The 14,137-nt window shown below is 48.3% G+C and overlaps 1 protein-coding gene across 7 annotated transcripts in view; it reads right to left on the reverse strand.

The window, feature by feature from the left end:
- Nucleotides 1-6,737: 6,737 nt before the first annotated feature.
- Nucleotides 6,738-14,137, reverse strand: part of PHC3 (polyhomeotic homolog 3) — a 1,926,480-nt gene continuing 1,919,080 nt past the window's right edge. For all 7 annotated transcript variants that reach the window (XM_069618558.1, XM_069618559.1, XM_069618556.1 and 4 more), the window contains one exon: nucleotides 6,738-8,352. In XM_069618558.1, coding sequence (XP_069474659.1) covers nucleotides 8,198-8,352 — 155 coding nt within the window. In that variant the 3' untranslated portion in view covers nucleotides 6,738-8,197. The remainder of the gene's footprint in view (nucleotides 8,353-14,137) is intronic.

Consider the following 14,137-nt stretch of genomic DNA (forward strand, 5'->3'; position numbering starts at 1 on the left):
GTTGTGTGTGGTCATGAGAATGGGGTGAGTGTGTATGTTGTGTTTGGTCCTAATACTGGCTGCATATTGTTGCTGGAATTATTTTTTTTTTCTGTGAGTGTATGTTGGAATATATATGCAGTGGGGGTGAGTGCGTATGTTGGGTGTGGTTATAGCTGCAGTGCATATGGATGGCGTGGTTGCTGAGCGTATGGTTGGTGTGTATTTTTTACTTGCTTCGTATTATTTTTCGTGAAAAACTTGGTTGTCATTGTGCATGCATCATACATAGATACATTTTCAATGGTTAATACCTGGACCCATTAAAGTGTTTGAAAGTTATTAAGATAAGTCATTTTTCAACCGGGGGCAGGGTATCCACCCTATATAGGCGCTTCTTAAGGGACTTCCTGTCCACAAAGACCCGCTGCATGGCTCAATGGGAGGCGGACCTGGGCCAACCGGTCGAGGACCAAACCTGGGTGGACTTCTGGACCAGAACGCATACCTCCTCCAAGTGCGTTACCAATAGGGAATGTGCGTACAAGGTGCTCCTCCGGTGGTATTACCCATCCCTTCAACTTCACCACATGAACCCACAGGTGGATCATGCCTGCTGGAGGGGATGTGGTCACCCAGGCTCTTTCTTCCACATGTGGTGGGCTTGCCCAAAGATACGACAGTTCTGGAGGACATGCCTAGAGACCATCGCGCAAATTACAGGAACAGCGATTCCTCTGGAACCTGAACCAGTCCTTCTGGGGGCCCCGATCCCCGCGATTTACCCGCGCTCCGGGACCAAGTCTAAACTATTGACACACTGCCTTCTGGCAGGGAAAACGGTGTTGGCTAGGGCCTGGAAATCCCCAGAAGGACCTCACATAGCCCAATGGTGGTCTAAACTCTGGGGCATCCTGATTGCGGAGAAGGTCACGGCAGCACAGGCGGGAACGCTCCACCGCTTTCAGAATGTTTGGAGCCCAGTGCTGGAATACGACCAGCGCTTCCCCGCCCAGGCCTACAAACCGACCAGGGCCTGATGGATCTTGAAACACCAAGAGTACCCGGGAGAAGACACATAGACGCTAAGGGGCGAACTGGACAACCCAGAAAGAAAATTCCGCCTCCGAACATGAGGGGGGGGGGGGGGAGAGGCCAGAGGGAGGTGGGAAGGAGGAAGCCTGATGGGGGAAATGAGGACTGGGGATCGAAGAACTTGAATACGCATTGCTTGTGATATGTCATGATTTGTATATTTGCCATCCTGCCTTGATTTAAAATAAACAAAGTTAAAAAAAAAAGATAAGTCATTTTTCTGAAAGGCCATAGAGACTTTGGCCCTCATTACGACCCTGGCGGTAAGCGAAAAACGATGGCGGTAAATGATTACCGGCATCGTTTTCCGCTAGGTCTGATCATGACCCGTGACCGTTAACTACGATGCCATTAGCGACATCGTAGTTAACGCTGCCGCTAACTGCAACAAGATCGCGCGCACGCGACCCGCCACGCCGTAAATACCGGCATGGCGCAAAGCTGCGCGGATCACGACCCAAGCGGACATGCACCTAACGCCATCACTAAGCCCGTTAAGTACCTTACCGCCATGGTGCTAATTAAGCCATCGCGAACCAACCGTAAATGGCCATGTGCAGTGAATCCAGCTGCCACAGGTGCACAGAATCAGCACAGGTGGAGGCAATACAGACTCAGGAAGTACAAAAAGAGCACACCCCACCCCTTCCCACACCCAGTCACACTCCACAATGATACCAGTAGGACTAGCAATGTTGGGGCTGGAGGACCTGATAGCAATGCAAGTGCTACAACAACAACAACAGGCTGCACAGAGGAGACGCAGGAGGAGAAGGAGGGCAAGGCAGGGCCAGCAAGCCCCACCAGCACAGCCAGTGGCACCACGCAGGCAGCCCACAATCCCACGCATCAGAGCCAGTCCATTCAACCTCACCGCTGAGCAGATCCACACCCTGTACCGTTTGGACCAGGACACCATCACCACCATCGTAGACATGACACACAACGACATTGTCAGCATGATAGAAACACCAACCGCCATCCCACCCCTACTGAAGGTAGTGTCTGTACTCCACTTCCTGGCCACAGGCACCTACCAGCACACAGTGGGGCACTTGCATGGCATTTCACAACCATTATTCTCTCGTACACTGATCCAAGTGCTCGATGCCCTCCTCAAGCACACAGACGACCACATCCCATTACCACGGACTGCCCAGGAGATTGCAAACACCAAAGTGGGTTTCCATGCACTAGCCGGCATACCTGGTTGCATTGGTGCCATCGACCTCACCCATGTGGAATTGGTGGTCCCAAATGCCATGGAGACACCGTACCGCAACCGTCAACTATTTCACTCAATCAACGTGCAAATGGTCTCTGACTCCAACAGGATCTTCACACATTGTTGTACCCGATTCCCCGGAGCAACCCATGATTCAAGGGTCCTGAGGAACTCCACAATAGCACCCCACATGGAGCGACATGCAGGCCCAAGATCCTGGCTACTCAGTGAGTCTAATGTCATGACCATGGAATTGCAAAGTGGGTAGGCGAACGACGTACCAATGCATACTCCACCTGGCTGTGAGTAGCAAAGACAACGGAGCCAGATCATACCCTAATGCATCACAAACCTCAGCTGACACCAGTAAACCTAAGGCCTGATGTATGCAGCCCTACCATGTGAATGAAGGTGTGTCCCAACCATAACACAACCATCTGCAAGTGCATTGAACTAATTCAGACCACAATGACTTCAACAAAATGCACCTACATGCACGTCACCAAACGCCATCAACTGAAAGCCCTGTCCCCCATAACTGCGCACGAAGGAGGCACATGACCCCCCTGCATACATTGGTTGATGGCATGCACAACAGTCCATAAGAGCCATGAGCATATTCCTGTCGCATAGTGTGAATCAATTAGTGCATTTCAAAGTGGTCCGAAGTAACAATTGGATGCAAGCCATGATGGCACGTCAAGTTTTGAGTTTGAGGTCATGACTGACACATACATTCTCGCCCACATACAGGTGATGCAGGCTATCCCCTGAAGAGGTGGCTACTTACACCAGTCCGGAACCCACAGAACCAGCACGAGGAGGACTTCAATCACCACACGGGTACGTGTATGTGCACGGTTGAGCATGCATTTGGCCTATTGAAGGCACGGTTGCGCTGCCTCAGCAGGTCTGGTGGGGCACTCCTGTTCTGCCATGAGAAGGTGGCAAATATCGTCATGGCATGTGTCATGCCACACAATATGTGCGTCAGACGAAATGTGGCCCTGCCCCCTGACGCTGAACTGCAACCACCTGACGATGAGGATGAGGAGGGTGTGGATGGGGCAGCACCTCATGGAGGCAGCGATGCACAGGAGGGGCATGAAATGCGTCAAAATATCATACACCAATGCTTCTATGCCACACGGCTGGTGTGTGTAACATGGAGACGGCACTTGGGGCACTGTGTGTCTGGGACATGCACAATGTGGACTGTGCACCAATAAAGCACACATACGAAATGAGCAATGTCAACACATTTGATTTGTGCAAAAGGAAAGTGTATTATGAATGTGAATAGGTTTGACACACCCAATCCCCCCTCCCCTCTGAACTCCCCAACACACCCAATCCCTCCTCCCCCCTGAACTCCCCAACACACCCAATCTCCCCCTCCCCCCTGAACTCCCTACAAAGGTGTGACGGTGCCCGTGATGAAGTGGGTAATGTTCCATTCGTCCACTGGGCGGCCACTATTGGCAGCCCCCTCTCCCAACCCCCGGGGGGCCCCCTGCCTGTATTCCGCAGGTTCCTGGCTGACCTGCAAATGGGGCTGGTTGCGGCAGAACTGGCAGCGGAGGAGGTACTGGGCTGCTCGGTACGCCGCGTGTCCCTTATTGTCTGTACAAGCTCACCGAGCACATTCCGCACCGCGGCTAGTTCCGCACATATGTCTTGTGCTGAGACTGTCAAGGCAGCCATCCAATCTGCAAGCAATCTTTCCATGTGTGCACTGGCACCTCCACAATCAGCCACATGCTGCGTGAGTAGTGAGGACAGTTGTTGTTGCCTCGTCATTATTTGGTCCAGCGACTGTTGGAAATCTGGGGCATTGGTTGTTGCAATTGCCGGGGTAATTGGGCTACTCCCCTCCTCCCACTGTGCTGGGAGTGACTGGCCATGATTCTTCAGGGGATAGCCCCTGTGTGCCGTCTCCGTGCAGGCTACTTAGGGACAGGTGGGGGGGATGAAGGTGGGCAGTGGGGGGGACCTTCTGTGTCATCCTCCTCATTCCCCACATCGCTGTCAGAGCAGGCTGCGATGGCAGCAGTCTCCCCAATTGTACTGCTCCCCGCAGACACATTCCCCTCAGTGGGCAGCAGTTGTTGTGTGTCTCCTGTGGGTGGTGCCATGCTGCTTGCCTCGGGGATCATTGCTGCCCTGGGCTGTTTTGCGACAGGCAATTTTGGCTGCTGTGGTTGGTCTTTGGGTCCAGCAGAGGTGGAGGGTTGGTGGGCTCTTGCCTCTGGCCTGGCAGGTGTGGTGCCACTCTCGTCCCTGCCGGTGTCCGATTGGGAGCCTGTGGTGGAGCAGAGGAGGGAAAGTGTTATTGATGGGTCAGCTGACATTGAGCAGGCATTGTGATGACTGCCATGAATTTGATGGATAGATGGTGCACTTTGTAGGCTGTGACATACAGGTTGTCTCCCTTTTGGGTGGGTTGAACATGCAGGAATGTGGCTGCCTGCTGTGGAGTGTGCATGCTGCATGTGTGCAAGGTGTAGGTCTTCTGCTGATATGTTGCGTTAACCCTATAGGGCAACATTGTGATGCACATGTAAGTGGAATTCAGGCGGTTTCGCATGGCTAAATTAGAGGCACCTACCTGTGTCTCCTGATGTCGGGGCTCCTCTCTCCATTCCACCGACCCCCTCGATGCTCTCCATGCCGATCGTCGAGGCACATATCTCCTCCCATGGCTACATCTTAATTGGGGAGTCTGCTCCTCCGCCAGTTGCCATGGCCATGTTGCGGTTGGCCGACAGTATGCTCCTTACTCGGAGCCGGAGGTCATCCCACCTTTTGCGGCACTGTTTTGAGGTGCGTGGGGTGGTTCCTACAGCACTGACCCGTTGTGCTACGAGTTCCCATATGGCCTTTTTGCGGGCTATGGCTGGTCTTGTCATTTCTGCAGAGAAGATGATGTCCGCCTTTTCCTGTAGCGTTTCAGCCAACATTGTTAGTTCCTCCCTGCTGAAGCAGCCCTGCCGCTGCCGATCGCAGGCTTTTTTTAACAACTTTTGGCATTGTGGGGATGCGTGGATGTGGCTGTAGCTTTCTGCAAGGTCTCGGGGTCAGATGTGCAGTGGTAGTGGAGGATTACAATGGATTGTGTTTTTAAAGATGGCCACCGTGCTCTTTCCCGTTGCGCCGCAATGACGCTACTTCCGGTTCCGCTTACTGGCGGTCACCGCTAATTACGGTGACCGCTAATTACGGTCAGTGCTAAGATCGGTGGCCGGGATGGCGGTAATGCACCTTACGCGGCATGCGATGCTGGTAGGTGCCGTTTTGGGGGCATTTACGCCATGGCACTGTTTACATTACCGCCATGGCGCAATGCTCGTGCCCGATGGGTCGTAATGTCCCGCTTTTTACGGCTTCGACCCAGCACGGAAACGTTAATTACGCCATGGCGGTAATGTACGTTACTTACCGCCAGGGTCATAATGAGGGCCTTTGTCTTAACTGTAACTATGCCTTGCGCTAGAGCGAAGGCATGATGTATATGCTTTTATAGTCACGCATCTATGATGGGGCACATTGGTTGGGTCTGCCACGAAAGGTTTGCCCAGTTTTACCTACAACATACTGTTTAAATTCTAGTGTTATGATTCTGCAGTAGCTTTTTTGGGTAAATTGCGGTTATGTTGTTATTCCTTTTGCCATGCAATCTATGATCCACGTGTTCATTTTCGTTAGCTTAGCGTTGCCAGAACTAGGATTTTTCAATGACACATTTCAAGTAGAAAACTCTCTGCGTGGGCAAGAAAGTATGGGGGAGGAATTTCATGCATATCATTTTTCAAAATGATTTGATAGCTTCTATGCCCATTCTTTAACCTCTCCTGATAAGTGTTGTGCTTAATCTGATGAGTACAAAGTAGCAAGATGTGGGTGCTGTATGTGTGCCTCCTAGCTACTGCAACCTCTGCTCGGGGTACATCCGAAAACGTTGACCGCAGGTTTGGTTGAGGGCAGATATTACTATTCAATGGAGGAACGATATGAATAGGTTATGTAAATAGGGAAAGAATAAGGACGTCTGTATGAAAACGTACATTAGGAGTATGAATAGAGCTGTACGTCATCATTACCACATTGTTGAGATGACTATGCATATTAAAGCATACATAACTTTGAACAAGTGTAGACATAACATTCATTGTATGTGTATCAAAGAAGAGGAAATAGCACCCATGAACCTTGTATACATAAGGCCCTACAACGATGTTTTTGTGCAGATACGTGGCCAGAGTTGAAGAACACTATTATACCGTCACGAGGATCTTAAATGATAGATTATGATGCGCCAGTTTGAGTGAGTTGAGAAGAGGACAAGAAAGTTAGATGGCGTTAATAATCTCAATAGTCTTCCTTGAGGTTTCATGCCAAAAAAATTGAGCATGAGCCAAAAACTACAGACATTGATTGATACATATAATACAAATATTTATTTTTATACAGTGCATACTATTATGTCCACTTCTTTATTACATGGTCCATGTGAGAATGGCTGGTAATGGTGATGCATGACATGGTAGTATAATGCCATGTGGAATTTTGTGAGCGTGGTACCCAAGTAAATGTTCTGAGTGTGTCAGTCCCAAGCTGCTGCAGTGTTCGTGGGCCAGAGGATGTTTCCCCAATGTGCACTTACCTGTATCTTATGTTTCCTGGAAGAATCATAAGAAACCTGCATTCTTCTGTATCTGCAACCTGTTTTCAGAGCATCCTTTAATTAGGTCTTCCATTATACTACATTAACTGAATTGTCCCTTTCCTCAAACGTACTTGATGTTATAAGTTAACTAAACCATTCTCATTTAATCAACTTTGAATCAGCCCTGGAGCTCAGCCATGTGGCCCACATAGCTGAGTTCCAGGACTGACTCTGACCTTCAAATCTCTGGTGGGAACTTCACACTGAACTATTTCACCAGTTCAAGCTTTCGTTCAGGGGTGGGGCAGTTGCCGTCACTCAGGGAAAGGAGATGGGTAAGATCAGTAGACCCATCAGGACTAAACTGGCAGTCCTGAAGATGCATCAACCACAAAAATCATTTACTAGTAAAGTGTGAAGTGTTGTCAAAGTATATCAAAATAAAATATAACTTCAGTGTGATCATACTACAATTAAAACAGATATATATAATTATAATTGTTCTTTTATAATGCGCTTTATACCAGCGAGTGGTTTCTAAGCGCAGGATCAGGATTCGAATCTGTGTTGTGTCGTCTTGCTTCCAAGACAAACCTGAGCTATCCTTCCTCCCCCTTAAAAAGTGTATAATGGTTTGTGAAATTATAGGAATTATATAATCAGTAAGAATAAAGCATATACCTGCGTCAAAATCAACATCAATGATGGTGCCTTGGATAATTCACTGAAAATAAAGTGTTCTAGCAAAGAAGATGTTGCTGTCTATACTGCACTGTAAATGTGCTATACAGCCCCGTCATAAATGCCACCACTCTGATAATACACCAACAAGTGAGTTGTGCTAAAATCGAGGTGCGTCCAAATGTCATGCCACAACTACTGTATATTGGTTTCATAAAGGATGAAGGCACAGAGGACACAATGACAAGTCTAATATCTAAAATGCATCCTATATACAAGCATAAATAAGGTAAAAAGTGTGAAATATGTAGTGCGTAATCAGTATTATTGATTTATTATTCGATGCCAATGTGGAAATTGTGGCCAGATATTTAGAAAATCTTTTGTAATGTACACTCACAACAACTGTAGGTTTCACATAACCTCTCACATTTTTATTGTGTAGGTTGCAACTAGTTAGGTCACTTGTATTCATTTTTTGTACAGCATATATGTGCTTACCAATTTACTTCTAATCAATTATAAACCCACTTACAAACTAAAATAACAAATTATGACTCCCTTAATGACTTAATGTGGGCACATATTTTCAATGCAGGTCCCAACTTGATGTTCATTGCGCCCATGAGATGATCTTCTTTTAAGAGGAGAAGAGCTTGGCCATCAATCTCCTGAATTCTGAATTCATCGGCGATGATATGACACCCTGCAATGTAAAATGAACTGACACTGAAAAAAGTGCAACAACAGACTCTGTTCAAGAACAAGCATCGGTAAAGCCAATAGGATTTGTGTGGCATATGTCAAGTGCAGAGTCATGAGCCAATAATAGAATATACCGAACATAGTCACCATATGTCCAGCTAGTGTCATTGCATGTCATGGACAGTCGCACTTGCCCGAATAAAATGGGCCATAAAAGTGTCCCGAATGATAGGGATTCCCTGGAGGTTTCTCATGGATATATTTAAGTAAGTTTGGAGTCGCACAAGTGCCCTTTTCTCAGGAAGTCAACTGTTGCATTTTTGCATATCCTCACTACAACCAATGAAGAAACTCAGTTTGTTAAACCTGCTAGATGTCACAGAGCACTTTGTAGTAGTTCCAAGGCAGCAGCAGGTTGCAACTATGTAACAAGAAGTGAGGGAAAGGGGGAGCCTTAAATAGGGAGGAAAAGAGGTGGCCCCAAGGGACGGGTTTATGAAACTTTACAAACTTGCTCACTGTTTCATGGGGAACAAAAATCAAAATTGAGTCATTGGTTGATGGAAGTGGACCTAAATGGGCTTCACATACCTAAATAACAGGCAGGTTTGTGTTCTACATTACCTGGGGTTAGCAATCCTTACTTCCTGAATTGGCTGCAGGTATGCACACACAGGCCTATTTATACTACATAAATCTGCCTGGAGGGTCACCGAGAATTGGCTGGTGGAACTCTGCACGTTCCTGGTAGGCTGGGAGAACAAACTGTGGCCTATACCAGTTTGTATAGCCTGCAGGTTTGCCAACCCTACTACAGCACACCATATACCACGGTTATAATAAAGAGCATTTATTTTTAAATCAGGAATAATATTGTATTCAACAGTTTGGCTGAAGGTTACTGTGGTGGCCCCCAAAGAACACAGGACACTTGACTATGCAAGGTGTCAGAATAAACACTTTTACCTCAAACAGGGTGAAGAGGGATTTGTCCAAAACAGAGGGTAGTACTCACAGTTTGGTCCTGTTACAACAGTGCATTTGGCTTCACTGCACTGAATATACAGTGGGTGGTATTTACATCCCCTGTCTGCTAGAGCTCCCACAAGGCTTGTCTTCAGCCATGGAATTACAATCATCAGCAGCAGGGATCTGCTTGTGGAGCAAACTTTAGTTAGAGGGCTGATTCCCTTTTTCAGGAGGAGCGCTGAGGCCTGACTGTCCTCCTAATGCCTTGCTCCAACTCTGCTGCGTTTCTGGCCCACTGTGCACTTCCTGTGCATATTCTCGCGAGTTCTCCATGATAAAGTCTGTGAATCTTTGGCTTCCTTCTTTCACGTTGGGGTCGGTTCTGGTCTCCAAGAGGTCCATTGCTTCAGGCCTCCAAGAGGTCCTGAGCAATGGGCATGTCCTCCAAAATACCAGACTTTAAGACTTGCTGCCTCTCACATGACAGGGAACCTCAGAAGTCACCTATCTCCCTCCACACTTCACGATTAGCGACAGCTGAAAGCTCATCAGCGGTGGCTTGCCTGAGAGGCATCGGAATACAATTTTAATCCGTAAGACTCGAACAACTTGTCATCTTTGCCGAGGACACTCATTGATGAAGATGAAGTGCTGGCTGTTGATGGTTTGGCAAAAATTGAGGTTGAAGCCTCCACTGCCAAATGAAGCTGAGGGTGCGAGATGAGGCTCAGTTTTTCAGTCAGGGGTGGCTCATATTGTACTTCAGGCCTCCTGTTAGAAATGACATTCTACGCAGACCACTGACAGATCTTGCGTGCCTCTACCAACAGGTCATATTTGAATCTGCATTCCAGATGTACTTGAAGATCTCAAGCTAGGGCTTCCAAGAGGACCCCACTCTCCTTTTGGGACTCCTGAGGAGAGGGTGCATTCAGAGTTTCTGCAAGACCAAGTATCCTGTCATACAATGCCTTTGCAGAATGTGTACAATCATCCTCCTCCTCGCTTGAAGAATCCTTGTCCGCTGAGTCTGATGAATCCAGAGGAGCCAAAGCATTTGGATCCTTGATGAGTGCCACCCTCATAGGAGTAAATGTCTGCTTGGTCTTTGGAGTCTCAGAAGATAGCATCAGCTGCACTTGTACTGGCTACAGGGATGCTGGCAGATGTGCCAGAGGAATGCTGGATGCAATTTGAGGCATGGCTGGAGGAGGTTGGTAGTGCTGGAGTGTCTGGTAGGGTATAGCTGTGGACTTAGTATGTTGTGCCTGATTTAAGTCCATGTTTAATTATTATTTTAAGTTTTGTCCTGCCCTTAAGCCTTTGGGTCATTTGGTGCGCTTTATAAATGTATTAAAGTAAAGTAGGGTCAGAGGTGGGGCCAGAGGCATAAAATCCTGACTACGTCCCCTGGAATAGTCATAGACTTGGGCCTTATCTTAGAATCTTTTGAAGAAACAATCCTCCAGATTGGATTGAGATTGGCTTGAAGATGATGTTGCTATGGGTGTCCACATGGCAATCAGTGGCATAGAGCGAGGCAGGGGTGTCCATAACGCTGTGCCCAGAATTGAGCGCGGGTGCCTATGCTGCGGGGTCCATGAGGTAAGTGTAGGCTAGCATGGTAGGGTAGGAGGTAGGTCAGTCTCCGGACAGCCAACCAGACTGATTGAGGAAGGCCCCGTGGGTTATCGTCAGACACTGGAAAGCCTCAGCCTCTGGGGGAAGATCTTGTTGCCAGCTAATGAACTGTCTGGGTCTCCCAAGCTTTTTTCGTGAGGATCCAGATCAGCTAAGAGCATTGCTGTTGGAATTTTGCGGGAGGCTCCCTGGATGTGCCTGCACACTCTGTGTGCACCATTTAGTTTTGTTCAGCCAATTTGGGTGTATCGCAGACAATAACGATGAGGGTATGAAGGCCTTTGCCTATCAATTTGGAGCCACTTGAAGTAGGCTGTGGGAGGCCATTTGGATGGATTTCGGTGAAAGGGATGAAGGGAGCCTTGGGCGGGGACCTGGGGGGTTCTGAACTAGCCTCAGCAACAAAGCCGCTGGTAACTTCTGCCCCCTCAGAACAAGTTCCGTGGCTAGGCCCTGCAGAGCCCTCGATCTAGAGCCAGTGAAACACTTTGTAGCATCAGGGCCACCCAGGGTGGGTTTTGGAGGCTACAGAAGTCCCCTGCTGTGGCCGACTGGCACAGTGACTCCTTCTCTGGGACTGAGTGCTTGGAAAAACATGTACTGACCTCAGACGAGCATGAATAACTCAGACATTGATTCCAGATTCATTCCTTTACAGGACGCAGTGTACAGGATGCGGTGGAGATCCCCTAAACATGACCCACTACCAACTGATCCTACAACAGACAGCATGGTATCCCAGAGCTGTTATCGGAGGTATTGTCAGGGCCCAAGCAACTCAGAAAAAGTCTGTGGATGTCTGAGGCCGGGATGATCATGACACAGGAAGTGCATGGCCTAAACCCAATTATCACTGGTGTACACCGTCGGTATGAAGTTGACTGGTCAGGGAATCAGCATAAAGAATCAGAAACGGAAGAAGCGTCTTATAAAAGCTAACTGCGACTGGAAAAATGTGCCACATTAATGCAAGGCATCCAGTCCCATCGAGCGGCAAAAAGGACTGACGATCGAGGCCGGTGGGAGAAGTGAGTATGGCCAAGCTTGCACAGGCACGTCCTGGTATGGATCAAATTTAAAGGGGAAGTTGTTTTTTGCACTACAAAAGCCTCTGGCCCCATCCCCATGGGTTGGACTCCCATCAGTATGGAGGAAGGGGACCGGACTTAGTATACAAGGTGAAGAAGTTGAACAAGTTTTAACATATAGGACATTCTCCTGAGTGAAATAATGGGCCATGATAAAGGCATTTTGTAAGTTTCAGATACACTAAACTGTTGTGTTCTTCCCGACACTGACAGTAAAAGTGACTTCCGGAACCGTTCCATACTGTTGGACACACTATTAGACAGTTTAAAATGACTTTATACAGGGATGCCCCCCTTCCATCCCACACCTCCTAGGAGTGACCAGGCCCATTCACACTGAGTTTCCAGGAAAGCATAAGACAGAATTCTGATACATTCATAAGAACAGTGCATGGAAGTGGACAAAAGGTGACATGGATTTCACTTAAAACACAAATCATCCAATACATAATATCTGTACAGAGACAGGCAAATCAATAATATTGTTACCTGATATATGATATTTTATTTGTATCACGCACATACACAAATGTTTCAGAGCGCGACGAGGCATGGGAGGGGAACAAGGGAGCACAAAACAATGATCTTACTAGGCCCAGTGACATTGAGAACGCACAAGCGCAGGGGGGAAAGGGGAAAGTGTAAGGGTAGAGGAGGAGTGGAAAGTGCTGAACACGGGATAAAAACAACAGGTAGTGCAGCCAGCAGGTGGCAAGTGCAAGGTTAAAGAGCAGCCAAAGGGTGTCTAATAAGTGCAGGTAAGGGGACTGTAGGGTTGCAGATACAGAGCCAAGTGCAAGGGTTTCCAGGAGGCAGTGCAGGTGTGGCTGGGTGGGCAGGGACCTGGGCCTGAAGATCAGAGGGTAACCAAGGGCCTGGTGCCGAAGAAGACACATCAGCAAGGGAGAGGAAGCGCAAAGGCAGAAGCAAAGAGGAAGGTCGTGAGGTGCTTCCAGAACCAAAGATAGTTCTCCTCAAGTTTCAGAGAGGCAGGGAGGCTGTTCCAAAGGGAGGCCCCAGCTGAGGAAAGTGATCTACCCCCAATTTGTTGCTTGGAGAAGCGACTGACCCTAAGGGAGTTGGAAGTGGAGGAGCGAAGAGCTTGAGTAAGAAGGTATTTAAGGAGGGAGAATTGAGGGTAGTGTAGACCCAGGCCGCAGAAAGCCTTGTGGACAAAGCAAAGAGTCTTGAATTTAATCCATGCAGCCACTAGGAGCCAATGAACAGATTTCAGGGCTGGAGAGATACGATCCCAAGGCTTGAGGCCAAGGACAAGTCTTGCAGTCCTGTTCTGGATGAGCTGCAGAGGGCGGAGAGTAAAAGCAGGAAGATTTAGAAAGAGGCTGTTGCAGTAGTCCAGCCTAGAGAGAACCAGAGCTCTAGAGACAGTGAGCTTCTGGGGGGAAGGAGAGGACAGGAATTATACCTCTGAGGAGGTGCAGTTGGTAGTTTGACTCCACACTCTTATTTTCTCCTCACATCTATGACATCTCTATGAAGTCAAAGATGACCCTGAGGTTCTAAGCTTCACATCTGGGAGCAGGAAGAGGGCCACGATAGGCCGGCCAGAGAGTGTCAGATTCTCCTCATCGGCACACCTGCACCCTCCTTTCCTGTCTTACTGGCATTAAGGCAGAGATCATTGGTGGCACATCACTCCTGGATAGCAGACACACAGTCATAGATTAGAGAAGGAGAGGAGGTGGCAGAGGGAAGCCTGAAGACGAACTGGGTGTCATCCGTATAGCACTGAAGGTTGGAGCAGAGAACAGCAATTCAATGGGCGAGAGGTGCAAGGTGCTGATTGAAGAGCCAGGGAGAGATGTTAGACGCCTGGGTAACACCACAGGTAGAGAGTGAGATAGAGAAAAGGAAGGACCCAAGTTGGACCTGGCAGGGTCGATCAGAGAGAAAAGAGGTCAGCCAGGCCAGGGCCTGATCAGTGATAGCCAGGTTATCACAGAGACGGTTGAACAGGATGGCATGGTTGACCATGTCAAAGTCAGAAGAGAGATCGAGTAGGATGAGGACAGATGGGATGTTAGAGTCGATGTTGGAGAGCAGGTCTTCACGGATGTTCAGGAGAGC

This window comes from Ambystoma mexicanum, chromosome 10 (genome assembly GCF_040938575.1).
Source record: "Ambystoma mexicanum isolate Mex_15411 chromosome 10, UKY_AmexF1_1, whole genome shotgun sequence".
Classification (NCBI taxonomy): domain Eukaryota; kingdom Metazoa; phylum Chordata; class Amphibia; order Caudata; family Ambystomatidae; genus Ambystoma; species Ambystoma mexicanum.